Source organism: Electrona antarctica (assembly GCF_951216825.1).
Source record: "Electrona antarctica genome assembly, chromosome: 17".
Lineage (NCBI taxonomy): Eukaryota > Metazoa > Chordata > Actinopteri > Myctophiformes > Myctophidae > Electrona > Electrona antarctica.
In genome coordinates, this window is record NC_136798.1 from 34,416,324 (window position 1) to 34,434,866 (window position 18,543).

The 18,543-nt window shown below is 44.1% G+C and overlaps 1 protein-coding gene and 1 long non-coding RNA gene across 2 annotated transcripts in view; one reads left to right on the plus strand and one right to left on the minus strand.

The window, feature by feature from the left end:
- Positions 1-4,441, minus strand: part of mettl24 (methyltransferase like 24) — a 43,598-nt gene extending 39,157 nt beyond the window's left edge. Inside the window, exon 1 of the mRNA XM_079525579.1 lies at positions 3,756-4,441. Within this exon, the coding sequence (XP_079381705.1) occupies positions 3,756-4,085 (330 nt within the window). The 5' untranslated portion in view covers positions 4,086-4,441. The remainder of the gene's footprint in view (positions 1-3,755) is intronic.
- The window catches only part of LOC306940467, a 560,182-nt gene that overhangs the window by 295,852 nt on the left and 245,787 nt on the right, over positions 1-18,543 (plus strand). The window lies entirely within an intron of this gene.

The following is an 18,543-nucleotide window of genomic DNA, read 5'->3' on the forward strand; positions in this document are numbered from 1 at the left end:
AGTTTAGGCAGCTGTTTTGCCAAGTTAACTCTTAAGCCTTATTGTAGAAACTATTGCTGATCTATAGTAGATGGGCTATTTATGCGTAACTAAGTATATATCTGACATTATTTCATATTTATGATGTTAGTCGCTCTAAAATAAAATCACACCAACGTGTGAACTGAGCAGTCCAGAGTGTGCGTGCGTGCGTGCGTGCGTGCGTGCGTGCGTGCGTGCGTGCGTGTTGTCTCTCAAGACAGAAAAACAGGGGTCGCTGTTTTCCCGTTATTTGCTGATGGGATTCTCAGATTGGTGTACATGTGTTACTGTGTGTGTGTGTGTGTGTGTGTGTGTGTGTGTGTGTGTGTGTGTGTGTGTGTGTGTGTGTGTGTGTGTGTGTGTGTGTGTGTGTGTGTGTGTGTGTGTGTGTGTGTGGCCACACTGCTCGACAGTGCCACTTTAGGTCACCCAGCGGTATTGCAGCTGTCCATACTCAAACAGACGTACATGGAGACATACATACATACATACATACATACATACATACATACAGAGGTATACATGCATAGGGGCACACATACAGGTACAGTAGCTGTTCATTGGAGCGGTTAGGCACTGCTCAAAAATAATCCTGTAGGCTTTTAGGCTTTCAGTCACATTTGTGATGCAATGGCACCAGCTGGGATGAGCCAAACATAATAATGTCTATTCATGATGTCGATTTATTAACATAACAATGTCGTTTGTAAGCCTCATGCTATATGTAAGCATTTCTCACTCTAATGGTAGTATACCGTTGCTTTGAGGAATCAGTCTGTACATGTCCACATATAGTAGCGGAGATATTCCAACAAGAATGGTATTTACACTTAAGGCATTTTTGGCTTATGCTAAATGATGCAAACTAGAGATTACTGATTTAACACCAGCTTCATGGTTTGACATAGCAAATTAGCCACCACCAGCAGCTTCTAACATCTGTCCATTTTACCCACACTCCATACACATGAGGAGAATAAGCAAACATTGTCAAGTCTCACTTAAAAAGCAGTCCACACACTATCATTTTGAACAGCTGTCTTCTAAATAAGAGGTTAAGTGCAGGCAATTACGTGAGTGTAATGCGTGGGAGAGCTTGTGTGCTGGCCCGAGGCAGGGGAGAGACAAAGGAGTGTCACCCAGGTGACATGTCAATTACTCGGCCACTGATTCCCTGTGACTACATGGTCCCCTGTATCCCCCAAGGTTAGAGCAGCCTGAGAACCCAGTCCGGTCATACCTTTGGGATTACAGAAGTCAATCCCTTTTTTCCCTCTTTTTCATCATTTCCTCTCTCTCTCTCTCTCTCTCTCTCTCTCTCTCTCTCTCTCTCCCCCATGCAGTCTGAGATCTTTCTACAATCGGACCAAGGTCACTGAGTTCCGCCATTATAAATTCCACTGGGGGCCAGCAGGAACTGCCTGGTAATGTGATTGGTGCAGAATGCACAAAGTAGCCTTTTTTTCTATTCTTACGCCAGACCAAGACTTAATTGACTATTCAGGAACAAAGTACCCTCTCTAAGAATGTATGCTGATGCTCACTTAATTGGACTAAAATAATGAATGCTTGTCGGGCGGGGAAACGGAAGTTGTCCCGTCTAATTAAAAGAACATGTTTAAATGAAAGAACAGGATGTTCTGGTTTATTGGTGGCGTTAACAGACTGAACAGAATCAAACGGAATTATGTCAAGATGTAATCATGCAGTCAAACTGTCCGTACACGATTAATTTAATAGTGTATACGCATTACGGACAGAAGGCTGGTCAGGAAGGGTTAGCATGCCATTATATTGTGTACAGATGCAGTGAAATAGACAGACAGACAGACAGACAGACAGACAGACAGACAGACAGACAGAGACAGATGCACCACATGAGCACTGATGTCTCAGCCGTCTGAGGCGCCCCAGCTCGCTCCACACACGAGTGTGATGTTTTGAGAACCACAGGTCTATGACGTATCTATGACTAATATGAGCCCCCTTGACTTCCATTAGCAACATAACGTTAAAAAAAAAATATATATATAGCGGCACTAAGCTTGATAGCCCATTGGCAGTGAGTGTATATATGCACAAGACATCTGACGCTGATCTAAAGGTTTGTGCGGGAGTTTCCTCTGGACAAAATGTACTGCAGACACACACATACTTCAGTCAGACCTTCTTATAGACAGCCAGCCTCCTGCAGAGTCAATGTACTGCAGACACACACATACTTCAGTCAGACCTTCTTATAGACAGCCAGCCTCCTGCAGAGTCACGCACTGCAGACACACACATACTTCAGTCAGACCTTCTTATAGACAGCCAGCCTCCTGCAGAGTCACGCCATAAAAAGACACCCGACTGAATGGCACTTAAAGGACAATAAAATGCAGGAAGCAGCTATAGGACCAGGAGACAGGAAAATGCAGGGAGGGGGTATGTGTCCTGGGGTCCTGCAAGGATAGAGAGAGAGAGAGAGAGAGAGAGGGGAGAGAGATGGAGATAGATGGAGATAGATGTATAGAGATGGAGAGAGTCCGATAATGAGCTAAAGAGAACGTGCAGAACTATGGAGGTGGGGGTGGTGGGGGGGCTCCGGGGCATGTGTTAAAGAGATCGGGAGGGTAAAACATATGGCTCTGTGTATTATTGATGATTGGCCTGCAGTGATTTCCGTGCAGCGTAACACTGAGCCCTGCTCTGAGGCCCGCCCGCCCCGCTCAGACTTCAGTTGGTTTAGAGTCATTAAGGATTTAGAGGCGACTGCCGAATGCTAATGAGGTCCTGCCTGACTGAAGAAGTGATAAAATGAGAGGGGGAAATAAAGCGCTAACGGCGAGAAGATGATGACACGCACACTTAGAGGTAGATTGGTGGGTGGGATAGGGAGAGGAAGGGGCTGAATGCATGAGAATGTATTGGAAAGATGAGAAAATACAAGCTCACAACGCAATGTGTTCTGAGCATGTAGCGCCACTGTTTTTGCTATTTGTTCGTACAATTGAGTATATAGTGTTTAAGTGGTTCTATACACTGCACCCGCAAGAGGTCAAGGGTTAAACCTGTGTGTGTGTGTGTGTGTGTGTGTGTGTGTGTGTGTGTGTGTGTGTGTGTGTGTGTGTGTGTGTGTGTGTGTGTGTGTGTGTGTGTGTGTGTGTGTGTGTGTGTGTGTGTGTGTGTGTGTGTGAGCGTGTGTGTGAGCGAGCGAGCGAGCGTGTGAGCGTGTGCGTCACGGTGCGTGTGTGAGAGAGGTGGTCTCAATGGCCCTTTGTTGGTCCTGACTCTATAGACATACAACCCCAGACACCAGCTAGCGAGGTGTGTGTGTGTGTGTGTGTGCGTGTGCGTGTGTGTGTATGCGCACCTATGTGTGTCGTCAAACACTTTCTAGACTTGAATTATAAAAGACCCAGCCCTGTATAATCAGTCCCGCCACACCAGAAACCCTCTAGCCACAGCAACAAGTCCTCTTAACTCTCTCTGACTCTCAGCTCTCCAGTGTTTAGAGAAGCACGCGTCAATGATCCATTGATTCAGCGGGCCTTCTCTCTGCTCTCACCCTGTCCATCACACACTCCTGGGATTAACCCCCGCTTCCAGCCAGTGACTCACAGGGACGGATTTACCGCCCCTTATCGAGCACCCACCCCACCACCACCGACACAGGGATCAGATAACTCTTTCACTTTGATGTCCGGTAAAGCACCTGGCTGGCTCTCGGCCAGGTGCTCAGTAAAACGTACCTTTCTGCGAGGGTGGAGAGGCAGGCAGCACGTGGGCGAGGGCTCGTCGCCGTCTCCGTCTCTGCTCCTCGCAAGGCTGTCCTTTTTCAGCGTGCGAACATAGGACACCCTCCTTTTAATGGTCCGGTCCTGGTTCAGAGATTTTGAGTCCCGTCTGGCCCCGGTTTGGAGGCCCCGCTCCTGAGTGGTTTGCACGGGACGTCCCGCGGCCGAGGGTGCAGGTGCACCCCTTCGCCCTCTCTCCAGGTAAACGTGAATGCACATGCACAGTGCAGTGAGCAGAATGCACGCGCGCAGCAGTAGTCCCCGTGTGAGGCGATCCTTGCCCATGCCTGTCCACAGTGGATGGTGTGTCCGTTTTACGGTTTACATTCCTCCTTTCTATATCTCACTCTCACTTGCTTCAGTCCATCTCTGAGACTAAATTGGTTGGTTTGTCTTTGCTGTTTCATTCTCTGCTCTGGCCCTATCCCATTGTTCCTCTCCTCGTACGACAAATGTCCCTCGGTTCTCTTCGGGTCCGCCTTCTCCCTCCTTCAGGTCCAAAGTCCAGCATATAGAGAGACGTGAGTGAGCCTGAAAGAGATTAACCCTAACCCTGCAAGCATGCGTGTCTCTGCAACTTCTATGCTGTGTCTCAGTGCGCCAGCCAGACACTGTACATTAAGTCAGAAGAACAGTGCACGCTTCCCTCATTGAAAACTTTGGGCACTCCCTCCTTAAGCTAAGAAGTCTAACTTAATAAAGCCCCCCCTCTCTCTGTCTCCCTTCTCTCTCTCTCTCTCTCTCTCTCGCTCTCTCTCTCTCTCTCTGCGATACCCAAACATTCACTCTCTGTCCTCCCTCAGTTTGCTTCTCCCGTCCCCCTGAATCTCGAGTTACTGTGTAACTCTATATACTATGGGCAGGGCCTACAGATCCACCGCTGGAGATTGCCCAGGCCTCAAAACCTCTGCATGTGTACGCTCATTGCACAGAGAGAAGTATGAGAGAGACACACAGAGGAGAACAAGAGAGAGAGAGAGAGAATGAGAGGGACAGAGAGAGAGAGAGAGAGAGAGAGAGAGAGAGAGAGAGAGAGAGAGAGAGAGAGAGAGAGAGAGAGGAGGAGGAGGAGGAGGAGGAGGAGGTGCTGGTGTTCGAGGGAGGTTCTTTGAAACATTGTGCGCCGTTGAAAGAATGGCAGGAGGAAAAGATAAGTCTGAAAGAATAAACGAAGAGCAAACAGAATCGGTTGAAAGTAGTATCTCTTGTATAGAAAGAAGGCATCAATGCTGACATACGTGTGTCTACAAGAATACGCATTGAAGTTAAGATAAATAAACACTATGAAAATTGTTATGAGAGCTCACACACAGTAGAATAGACAGTGAAGTGATAGATGGGGCAGTTTGGGGAGGGGGGGGGACTCTGATGCTTATTCATACTTGGTTGTGCGCCATATTGTACACCAAAAAATCACACCCGTGTGAAGTGAGGGGCGCTCTAATCATCGTACATCATCATCAAGAACGGTGGTCCCTTATTGGCCAAGGGTTCCCACCGACATACCCAGGCGATTTGCTCAGACACATTATGACTTAAATTCTCTATTCATTGTCAATGGCATTTTAAATATTTGCAACTATACTTTTATTGTTATAGCTTGTGTGTTATATAGTTACATAGTGACTGTTTGTTATAATACTTTGTTATAGTGGGTCTCCAACAAAGACCTCTACATAAAGACTGGCTGCCGAGACGTCACCACAGAAGTTAAGCACCGTCGTCTAAAATGGCTTGGACACGTACTCCGAATGCCCCCAGAGCGGATCCCCAAAGTGGCCCTCAGATGGACACCCCCAGGGAAAAGGAAACGAGGCCGACCTATCACCTGGCGCAGAACGGTAGAGGCTGAACTGCTGGAGATGGGTCTCTCATGGGGCACGGCACAACTGGTTGCCAAAGACCGTGATAGGTGGAGGAACATTATCGATGCCTTATGCCCCATTGGGGGCGAAGAGCATAAGTAAGTAAGTATAGTGTGTGTGGTGCCTTTGAGTGCCTTGGAGCCAAGCACAGTTGACTTAAGCAACTGCAAGGTCAATAGGTCCTACTCAGACAGGGGTCAAAGGTCCTACTCAGACACGCATGCACGCACGCGCGCACACACGCACACACGTACACGCACGCGCACACACAGCTGTTCATTGGAGACGGTGTGCACCGCTCAAACATAGCTGATGTAGAAGCTCATGCGATACATTGTAAGCTTGTAGATTCGTTATTTTGTGTGTGCCATGGGAGTCATGTAACCAAGTACTGTATAAATCCAGCTTGAGAGGCCATGCAGTGGGCCCGGCAGGCAGTGCTCTCTCTCTCTCTCTCTCTCTCTCTCTCGTCCTTGCTGATGCACGAGTCAAGTTTGAAGTCGCTTAGTCCACCATATATGCACATGACCATATATACACTGTATGCCGTACAGTATTGGCATAGCAGTCGGATATGTGGCTCTGGATAACCGGATCTCCATATACTGTATGCCTGCAGTATATCGTGTTTGTTCATGGTAATTGTTGTGTTTTCTAAATGGACCCTCGCTCGGTCTGGCTCTGACAGGCAGGTATAGTGTGTGTAGGCCGGGTGGTGTGTGATGATCCAGTTGAAGTACCTCTGTTGGTACGGAGACGGGCCCGGGAGAACCAATGATGAGACACAGAGGCAGTATCACACCATAGATTCACAACGTTTATTAGACAGACCGGGAATATTTATAGTGCTGGATCATAGAAACAGACAGTAAGATATGAAGATGCGCGACATAGGAACGTGGCATGATGATGTGCAAGGCTGACCTCACGATGTACAAGGCTAGCCTTATACTGTCGGCATACCATGATACCAGGCGGACCTTATGGGTGCCACTGCCAACTAACAGGAGGCCTCACATATCAAGACAGTACAATGCAGACAGAGAAACATCTGGCTATCAAGCACAATGTAAGCTGCACTGTAACCTATGAAGTACACTGTATCTCAAGTTCAGTACACATACTTACTTAGCTGTATATGGCATGATGAATCATAACAGTAATGTTTGAGTCATAATGACAAGCTTACATCAAGTTTGTTCATGGTTATGTATGAGTCATAGTGAATGGCATGCATTATCAAAGTATATTCAATCTCTGGCAATAAACGGATACACTGTAAGCCCGTGCAGAAACATCATTTTCAGACTTAACTGGCAGGATAGGTTGCTTTATATTCCCCTCGGTCTCTTTATTGATGCAAAGATGGACTTGCCTTCAGAAACCACTAAATCGAGTTTAATTCATGAACAAAAATAAAATAATAAATGAGAGGCAATTCTCGAGCTCCCGTTTATTTAATATGTTATTGATATTGCTCTGAGCAAAGAAACGCTTCACCAGTTATTGGGCCTGTCAGGGTTTATTTGAAGAAAAGTAAAGTAATGCATTATGCAGCTGAGGATTCCAGCCAGGTCACTCTTTAAGATATGCGTTTATTGACAAAGTATCCCGACAGGATGTTATCTATTGTAAGATAACGATGTAGCTGCTTTCTTTCAGTGAATGAAAACAAACCAAATGTCCATGTTTGGATATTGTCTGGTATGTAGGACTTTACTGGCCCCTTGTGGAATAAACGGAGACATACACATTTAGGCCAGTTAAACTCCGCCATCATTTTGGGTTTCATCATTTCAGGAGACAGTTGCACCACCTCGCAGTACCTTAAATGGCTTTTAAGTCTTATGACTTATGCATTACTAAAAAGCCATTTAAGCTATAACTAGGCTAAGCTTGAATTTAGTGTGAGGTGGTGCAACTGGGTCCAGTGGTTTTGTTATTATGTAAAATCAAGGGCCTATAGATCCCCCATTGAATGAATAGAAGTCAGTTGATCAGTTAGAGCAGGATTTAGGATGATGATCAATGCAAATGTACAATACATTTCCTTTACTATTGTATTGCCGTTAGGTGAAGGGACCGTGAAAGACATGTAAGTAGGCCTACTGGTTTCATTCCATTGGTTTACATTCTACGCGGTTACTTTCGTTATACACACACATCACTAATTATTGATAAAAGTATGCAGGCATGTTATTTATGGCAAAGATTGTCAAAAATACTGTAAGTGATATTACACTAATTGTAAATGTGTTCTTGGGGTAATTGTTTTATACCCCAAATCATGAAGGCTAATTTGACCTTTGGGATACACAAATTGTCCAAAAACGTAGTTACTTACTTCACATTGGCTTTGTGAATAACATAGGCCTACCTACTAATGACAACAGTTTCTGCTGACTATGGCACTCACTGACTATGGTTATGACTATGGTGCTGACTATGGTTAGTGACTATAGGTCTATGTTGTTTTTTTATTAGGTTAATGACTATTATGCCTAAGGTGCTGACTATGCCACTATGGTTAGTGACTATGTTGTTTTTTGTTTATGTTAATGACTATTATGGTGCACTGCAGACTATGGTGCTGACTATGGCACTGCCTAAGGTGCTGACTATGGTTAATGACTATGTTACTGAATAATCTTGATTGATTCTTGTTGCAAACAATGCAAAGACTTTACAATGAGCAATTGGTTTCATAGAGCTACTGTATGAATTATTGGCTTAGCAGCAATAAATCAGAGAATCTTTGGTGCCATCAGGTGGTCAACCACCGTCACTTTAAGAATAGTAGTGTGCGATTGTGCAGTGTTTGTTTAGCACTCAAATTATTATTATAATATATTTCTTACGCGTGGCCAAGAAGGTAGGCTAATGTTTTCATCCCCTGTCGTGTTCATTTGTCTTCCGAATTCCCTGTCACTGTCTGTTTAGGTCGAGCAGTTGTATTTCTCACAAACCCCTTGGTGTAATGGGTTGGTTAATTGGTTCTGACCCAAAGAATGAATGACAAACTGATTAGTGATGATCATGTGTTTCATTGCTGCTCCACAGGCCACTGCATCAGGCACGTGCAGGAAGAGGAGGGGGGGGGGGGGCAGGATGGTTTGGGGGCTTGAGCCCCTGCCCTTTTGCCACAAAGTGCCCCTTTCCCCCCAAAAAAATGGCAGGCTGTATTTTAATGTTTACATTGTAATGAGAACGTATTGCTTATTTTCCTGTCCAATGATATGGGGCAAGGAACATCTTGCTCCATTAGCATAAGACATCCAATGTAGGCCCACTACGGTTCTGGTGTGAAATGGCACGAGGGACAGACGGACCCCACAAAAAGATCACCCCAAAAAATGTGCCCTTTTCTGGGGTTTGGGCCCCTACCCCCTCACTGCTCTCTGCACGCCCAGCCCTGCTGTGCACAATGAAGTTATAGTGGCCAAGAGGGGACATGACGTATAATCTGTCAATTTGGCGGAGATCTGCGCTTTTAGCTTTTCTGTCTGAGCACATTTCCTAGTCTTGTGCAGTTTGTTAGAGTTAACTAAACTGTTAGTAAAAATACAAGTTGGTTCATGCACAGGGTTTAGAATGTTGCTTTCATTTAATCAACAACTTTAAAGTTGTGTGGAACTAAAGCTGCAAAAAAAGACGATTTATGTTCATATGTTGACGCTATATGAAACAGTGAGGGTTTGTTTTCAGTGAATTGGTGCGATCCGTAATTTGCATTGGATTTAGCCAGAATCTGATGACACACAGCTGGATAAAATTACGTTCGGCCTCTCTCCTCTCGGTCTGTTTTTGTTTGCAGCCAGGCTGCGCAACAGGTTAGACTCGGGTCTGTGGAGCACAGGTCATGTAGACTTGGCCTGTTATTTCTCAGAATCAGAAATCCCTCTTCACTTAGCAATGCAGAGAGAGAGAGAGAGAGAGAGAGAGAGAGAGCACAGAACATAAATCAATGAGAGTCCATAGGGGCACATCACACCACGTGCACATGTGAGAATGACAACATATGACACAGAAGATTTAGCAGCCTCAACTGAAACTGTGGCTCTGTATACCGCCTACTGTGAACAAATATTTGTATAAACTTGGTCTGCTATTTTCGGCGTACGACAGAGTATAAGTTGTGCATGAGATAAGCATTAGATAAGACAGCATGCGACACACAATGCCACAGGATTAGCAGACACTGTGAGAGAAAAATTACATAGGTTGACAATGACACCACATTTAGTTTGATGTCATATTTGTAGGCCTACATGCGCAATTGCCCACAGTCCCTCTGGGACCCTGCTGTCTCTCTTCAGTGTTTGCTGACAGAACACTCCACACGTGTGGGTGGTTAGGTGGGAAAACATAGCGAATGCGTGAGGCTGAAGGCAGAGAATAAAAACTTCAAGCCTCCTAGGAATAAAAACGAACATAGAGTAAAGAAGAGGGTGGGGGTGAAGAGAGCGGACCCAACAATGAGCACCATTCTCAAGAATCAGGGAGAGTTCAGAACTGCTATTGGCTCTTGCAAAGGGTGTGTGTGTGTGTGGTGTGGTGTGCCATGAAATATTCTCTCTAGCTAGTAAGAGGAGGTTGCTGGCTATGTACCTGTGCACCTCTACACCAGCATGCCTGTTAGAGCATGGATCATGAACCAGACAGTATTGACATGTCACAGAGATTTATTCAGGCTTTGCAGATATGGCATGATGGCAATGGTGAATGACGGATGATGGGTGATGATTTTAACTGAACAAGAAGAGAGAGAGTAGCAATCAGTGGTTTCATTTGCGTGCGTGCGTGCGTGCGTGCGTGCGTGTGTGTGTGTACTGTGTAGTACCCTATGCACACATTGCAACTCCACCCCTTGACACACACACACACACACACACACACACACACACACACACACACACACACACACACACACACACCCACACACACACACACACACACACACACACACACACACACACACACACACACACACACACACACACACACACACACACACACACACACACACACACACACACACACACACAGACAGACAGACCCCCTAATTGCTCCTGATGAGCAGGTTGGTGCCTTGCATGGTTTCCTCTGGCATCGGTGTGTGAATGTGTGTGATTCTTTACACAATCTATGTAAAGCACCTTGGATAAAGGCGCTATATAAATGCACCATTTACCATTTATTTATTATACCATTTGCCATGGCCATTGACAATGCATTGGGCACTTAAAGTTAAACTGCAAATGATTTCAAAGTAAAATTCTCAAGCGTGCATGTCCACAGTAAGGTGTATTTTTGAGTGGTGCAAACCACTCCAATAACCAGCTTTGTCTGTATGTACTGTGTACCTGTACGTGGGGCCACGTAGGGGGGAGCATGGTTGCTATGGTTAGTGTGTGATGTCACTGCACCACTCAGTTCACACGGGTGTGTTTTGTTTAAATTGTGGATTGAGTTTTTCTGTGAACATATGAAGGAATAGGGAGGGCCCAAAGTTTTATCATTTACGTTTTAAAGGTTATATATATATATATATATATATATATATATATATATATATATATATATATATATATATATATACATACATACATACATTTCAAAGTAAAACGTTCAGGCCTGTGTGTCCAGTGGACACTGTCCACACTCCACAGTAAGATGATCTTTTTAAATTGTGAGTTTCCAGGTGAAAGTATACAAAGAAGTTGTGATCTACTAAAATCTTCCATTGACCTCCATTAGTTTTCGGAAATGTAGTAGAAGTAAATATTTCTAAAACTACAAAATATTCATGTACACCTGGACGATTCCACAGTAAGCTGAAGTTTGAATGGAGTTTCTAAGTGAAAGTGTGTAGGAGTGCCGAAGTTTTGAAGAGACGAAAAGTGTAGGATATAGTATAATACTGTCTACTATAGTGTGGCGGCTTGCTGCTGCAGCGAGCACATAGTAAGAGGTCTTCTGTTACAGTACTGTATGGAGTTGCACATTAATGGGGTCTGTGATAGCCTGATGAAGGCCCTCTGGTGTTGGTATATGGAATCCATGACCATGTCGTGTAAGCATCTCTCTCCCTCTCTCTCTCTCTCTCTTCCCCTCCCTCTCTCTCTCTCACCTCACACTACAAGGCGATATGTGCTTCCTGTGATGTCTTCTGGTTTGGTTGAGCTGGCTAAACTTCTGTCTGGAGAGCTGTACACACATACTGTACACACCCCCAGCCTCTGCTGTCCTGGTACCACTGCTGTGGGAAACAACCAGTTGTAACAGGAACGGGTAAGACTTTATTTGCTTTGGGCCGGGGCGCTACGCAGTACCCCCCCTCGCACGCACGCACGCACGCACGCACGCACGCACGCACGCACGCACGCACGCACGCACGCACGCACGCACACACGCACGCACGCACGCACACACACACACACACACACACACACGTGACCTAGTTGATGTTGCACGGGCAAACAGCCCACCTGTACTGCCCTACAACACCAAGGTGCAGTAACTATGAACACAAATGTAACTGAAAAATGAATTTAAAAGTGTTTCAACTGGTCAGCCAATTGATATATCGGCATATAAGTGATATTTCTTGCACTTTGGCTTTGTAGGGCAGTGCTCGAAACATCTCGTCAACTTTGTAAACAACAAAGTATATCCAAACCTCAAATAGAAGATTATGACGGTGACAATGAAAAGGCTTTGATTTCAGTCCAGATGGAATGTAAGCGAATGTAATAAAAAAAAAAAAAAAAAGAAAAAGAAAAGGGCATGCAGCTGATAATGGTATCAGCTGCATGGCCACCAGTATCTAGTCAGTATCTAACCTCTAGTAGTGTCACATAGCCAGATGTTCATAGATCTCCACCTATTCAATCTTTGGGCCTGATACTGATACCCTCCCAATATGAAGAACCGCCTTAAAGTCTATGCATTGGTTCTGAAAAAAAAGGTTCTAAAGATATATCTTCATTGTCATTCAACAATACATGAAATGCATAATTGAACAAAATTCTGTACTATACTATTTTGAAACTACTCCTAGTTAAAAGAATACAAAAAAAGAAAAGACCATTTGACCTGCGGAGTGGAAAAAAGATCACACCTGTGTGAAGTGTGGGGTGCTAATATATTAAAGTCTAACTCATGTTGATTAGGTGATGTAATGGTGATGTAAAACAAAAACGGTGCAAAAACAAACATTAAACGCCATTAACAATAAAGAGTAAATATGACGTAAATGACACATTATGGCATACATTTTCCCTTCATTGTCAATGGCGTTTACAAAACAAACATTGAACTAAAGACAAACATGATGCCATCCATATGACATCATAGAACTGAGATGATAAATTGGCCTTCAGGTACTACCGTAAGTGGGTATTGCGTACGCGGAGGGCCATGAGTTTCCAATGGACATTATTCTGGTCATCATAAATAAATAAACAGTTTATTGTCACAAATGCATAATTGATCCCGTTCTATACTATTCTAAAACTACTCCTAGTTAAAAGAATACTAAAATACAATACAATCCTAGTTAAAAGAATACTAAAATGCAATACAATACAATACCTGTGGAGTGGGGGGAAAAGGGGGACATATTCACAATCCCTGCATATTCACAAATATGCAGGGATTGACGTAGCCTACTGGGTCCCTTGGGCCCAGGCTTTGGCCACAAATTTCGTGAGATCCGATTCAATTTTGGGGTGGTTCATTCTCTTGTCATGGCGGTCTGTGTCAACCAGCATTCTGGGTAACCTGCCTATCCTCTTACTTGACAATTCTGGGTATTTGTATTCTGGGGGATTTTCAGGCGAGGCAAAACCAAGACCTGGTATGCTAACTTCAACAACAGAACGATCTTTCTTTTCAACCTTTTTCCTATCACCTTTCTCAAAGACAGGTTGATAAAATACAGGTATTCCGCCAAGAACGGGTCCATGCCCATCAATTCCTTCGCCTGCTGCTCTGATTAGTGGAATAAGATTAAGCTTGGACTTCGCTGCTAAGGTGAGCACTTCCTCTGTATATTTCTGGAATTCTTTTTGTGCAGCCACGTCACGATTCCTTTGCAACTCTTCCTTTTCCAGATATTCAGCCTCAATATCCTTTATATTCCGCTTCATTTCAAGCTGTATTTCCCTCTCCTTCAGAACTTGAGCCAAATTGAGTGCACTGTGAAAATTTCGGATGCTTCCACTCTCACAAAATAGATGGTTCTTGGCATTGGCTATACACTGCTCTTCCTCCGCGTTTCTTTGTCTTCTCTCATTCTCCTTTTCTTTCTTTTGCAGTTGTTCTGTACTGGTCTCCCCTCTCCTCTTTGCCTTGCCTTGAATTCTCTGCCAATCGGCATTGGATAAGACTGTGACCTGAGGTAGGTATTGGACGTCCTTTACTGGCTTACGTGCCACAGCCATAATACCTCTTAGTATATCCTGCCGTATTACTTCCGTATTACTTCCTCACATGCCGTATTACTTCCTCACATGTCTTTATCAAAGGCCACAATGACGTCACCGTGTGACGACACAATCGTTGCCTAAATCCAGTGTCAACCAAGGGGACTCCCTTTTTTGCTGAGCCTGGGAGTCGATGGGCGCTATTGGGGCACTTGTTTATTTAGGACGCCTGGGGGGCGAGAAGCGACCTCGCCCTAAAGACGTGCCCAGGTCTCGTGCGATGTCACGAGACCTAGTTGATTCCATAGTTAACTGTGACCTTTGCGGCAACCACAGTGGTTATCATGAGACTGTCACAATATGATCATATATTGGCATTCCCATATATGGGCTTAATATTGATCACAGTCAGGGATCTCCATATATGGGCATAACAGGGATTGTATTAGGTAGGGTATCAGCTGGGAATGCCCATGTATGGAACTTTTTAACGTGATGTCACAATGATGTCACGATGACCTGGGCACCTCGATAACATGTTTAGAAGTAGACATGTGACATGTCCCCTTTTTGGTCATATCGGGTCATATCGGTATCGGCGAATATGCCAGTCTAACCACCGATCCGACACAGGGGTAAGGGGTTAGACACTATGGAAGGTAAATAAAATGTTGGGGCATGTGGAGTTGCCCAAACTGCAAGTGCACATTTGAGTGAGGAGTCTGCTATAACACTTAGACTGCGTTGATTAAACTGCCGTGTTTCATGCCTCCCTGCTAGGTTTAAAGTTATCTTTGAACAGCCACTGCACCGATCACTGAGTTGCTTGTCATGAAAATCCACTTTAAAACGGTGTAATCGCTTGTTGTAGTGTAGAAAGGTATCCCATAGCGGCGATCACAACAACAAACCAGGCGCTTAATGACTCTTCCTCTGGAAGTTTCTCCATTGTAAACAATAGGGACTCAATTTCCCATAAGCTTTTGCACGCCGGCGCGACAGACCTTTTTGCGATGACGTCATCAAAACGCGTCTCATATCCCATTTTGTCCGGTGGATTTCCCGTATGACTTAAAACTGATTAAAACATGGATTAAACAATGAAAACATAACTCGGGCAACTCGTTAATCGCAGTGAAGCTACAATTAATTAACTCGGGCAAGTCGTGTTTAGAAGTCAAAGTGTTAACAACACGATTATAAATATTATTCTCTGGTATCGGTATTCAGTATCGGTATCGGCTAACACAGAAATTGTGGTATCGGGAACGAAGAAAACAACATCGGGACATCCCTACTTAGAACACTAGGCAACCAGCACTAGGTCGTACTGCTGGGGCAGATCGGCGTCGACCACGTGTGCACAGGGAGAGTGATGGGGAGAGCGTGACGGGGAAAGTGGGTTAGGTGTCAAAAACCCAAGGTTTCATAATTATCTCAAGCAAACACAGACGTCTCGTCGCAAAGCAAACTTGAGCCACGTGAGACATCACCGAGCAAGCTAAAGCGAGCGAGTTGCCATGTCGAACATTGCAACGTTTGCTTAGCCGACTAAGTGCCGTTCGAGTTGCGACACGATAGGCAGAGAATAGTAAATCATGTTCCGGAGAGAGCGTTTTCCCCATAACCCCGCCCTACTAGTGTAAAACAAGCGTCCCATCAGCGCCCCCCAACTCCCAGGCTCCGCAAATAAGGGAGTTCTGTCGACCAAGCCCCCAGCACTGCATGGGGATTTTTGAATCCAGGTGCAAATAACGGTGTCGGCATAATGGATAAGCGGGTAACGTGGGACTAAACTACCATTTAGGAACAGTGCAAGCTGTCCTACCCGTAATTTGTGGGCAGCGGCTGACTTGCGGGCAGCGTCGCGGGTAAGGGCACTGATGAAAATAAAGCCCTAAGTCTAACTACGCCCTAACTTTTACTACTACTGTCATACTGTGCCTGAATTAACTTTTTTATCTGTAATTGGCTTCCAAAATGAGCGGGAGGAGACTATGAGATGTAGAGTTGCTGGCCGGCTCCATATATGCAGATCTAGGTGATAATCCAGTCTTCTCCATGTATGGTTATCCAGGGTTAGATGAGTTCAGTGTCGTGATCTTCATGGAGATGACCATAAATGTTGGCGTGACATGTCACGAGGTGTGATGTCACAAGGCGTGACCATATATGGAGGCGTGATGTCACGAGGCGTGAACATATACTGTATGGAGGCGTGATGTCACGCGGGGTGACTAACTGACGGGCGGATGATGCAGGTTTTCATAGTAAATGCGACCTACAGTCGCAATGATGTAATCAGAAACAAATTTATTGTCAATGACTTGAACAATTGGAGATTAAGAATGAAAAGGTTTAGCTATACGGGTATATGCAGTGAGTAGCATATAAAACATGAACATTTGTTTGTTTTTTTCCTTTGTTTTTTAGTCAAGATTAGGTGTTCTGTATTTTGAAGTTTAATAATCAACTAAACTGCATATTATAAAGTAACAATCCATATCTCATGTTCTGAATATGACTCTTATGAGATTCACTTCGGTTTTGATGCTGGTGAGTCAGAGTAATGATAAGAACCACCACGCTCCCCAAGAAAGACCTGTTGTATCCAGAAAAGGCAAGAGGCGATAAGTCAATATAACACTTCCCCCATATCAATCATTGATCCCAGGCTCGAGGAGGAACAAAATAACGATCTTCTAGAATACCTTACATGCACGCACATATAGCCTACACTCGACTCATTTTGCACTATCCTAGAAATATATACTGAATCAAGTACAAGAGTTGCATGAGTGACATATAAAATGCATACTCTTCTCTTTCTGTATATAGTATGGTAGATGGAGCATCAATACCAGAAGCATCCAAACCAGAATAAAACATATATGAGCTCGACATGCCTGTTGAGTTAATTGAACCTTAAAACATGCAATCGAGTCCAAGGTAAATACAACCATGCCAAAAGGACATTCATTGTGTGCTGGCTATTTCCTCACTTTCATGGGCTTTAACTCAAAGACTACATTTGGATTATTATTGTTTTATTTGCACACCTACGGAGACGGACAGGTGCATCGGAGTAAATTGTACTAAACTGTACTTCACCCACATTGCCCATACAAGTTCCAGCTCTACTGTATTTAGACCCAGTCTTATTCTTCTTTACAAACGTTTTTAGCCAGGTGTCTATCGAGATTTACACATTATAAACTAAAGTGTCCAGACTCCAGAACATCACCTATGTCAGTGTTTCTCAAATGGGGGTACGCAGAGCCACTATAGGGGTAAAATGTGTGTGGGGGGGGGGGGGGGGGGGGGGGAATCTAGTGTTAAAACACTAAAACATTTGTATGAGCTGCTCTATAAAGCTTTAAACCAAAACAAATGAAAAACTTGTCTTGCACAACTGTCACTGAATAGAAAGAAATACTTGTTTGCTGATATGTTGTTTAATTTGGAACATATTGACAGACATCACGTACTGGACTTTTGATGTCAGTGTGATGATGTATGATAATAAGAGCGCCCCTCAATTCACATGTGTGATTTTTTTGTATTATTATTTTTTATTATTATTATCAAAATGTGAGTATAGGGCAGGGGTGCCCACACTTTTTGACTTGAGAGCTACTTTCAAAATGACCAGCTCGGCAAGATCTACCCACCAAATCAATTATTATACCATTGCTGAAAATAGTTTAAATATGTACCCGAGGGGGCTTCGGAATAGTAGAGTTCGTGTTACATTCTGTACAGTATAAGACAAATGCACTTGGAATGCACTTATCGTTTTTTTTCTTCAATATATTTAAATGAAATACTCTTTAGGGGCATGTCATGTGATCTACCTGCACAGCCTTTGTGATCTACTGGTAGATCACGATCTACCTTTTGGGCACCCCTGGTATAGGGTATACTCTTGCCTGGATTCAGAAATCAGGGAAAGGGGTACTGAAGCCAAAAAAGTTTGAGAAACACTGACCTATGTCAAAATTGTCAGACTGAAACATGCAGTGAGCTCTGTTATAAAGTAAGTAAGTAAGTAAGTACATTTTATTTATAGAGCACTTTTCAAAACAATGTTACAAAGTGCTGTACAACAAGGTAAAACAATCATGTTAACAATAGAAGGTAAAAATACATCATAAAATAAAGTGCTGACGAAATAAAAACGTTTTAAACAAATTCTTAAAACCGTCGACAGACTCTGCATTCTTTAGCACAAAGGGCAGGGCATTCCACAAAGTGGGGGCAACCACTGCAAATGCACGGTCACACTTTGTTTTGAGCCTAGTTGCTGGAATGGACAGAAGGCCTTTATCAGAGGACCTGAGAGAACGTGTATTTGGCTTTGAATGCAGTAGGCCTAGTTCAGAGATGTAAAGTGGAGGAATACGAGACATCTCACCCCGGTGAGTTGTCTTCACTTTTTGACATGGCGGGGTG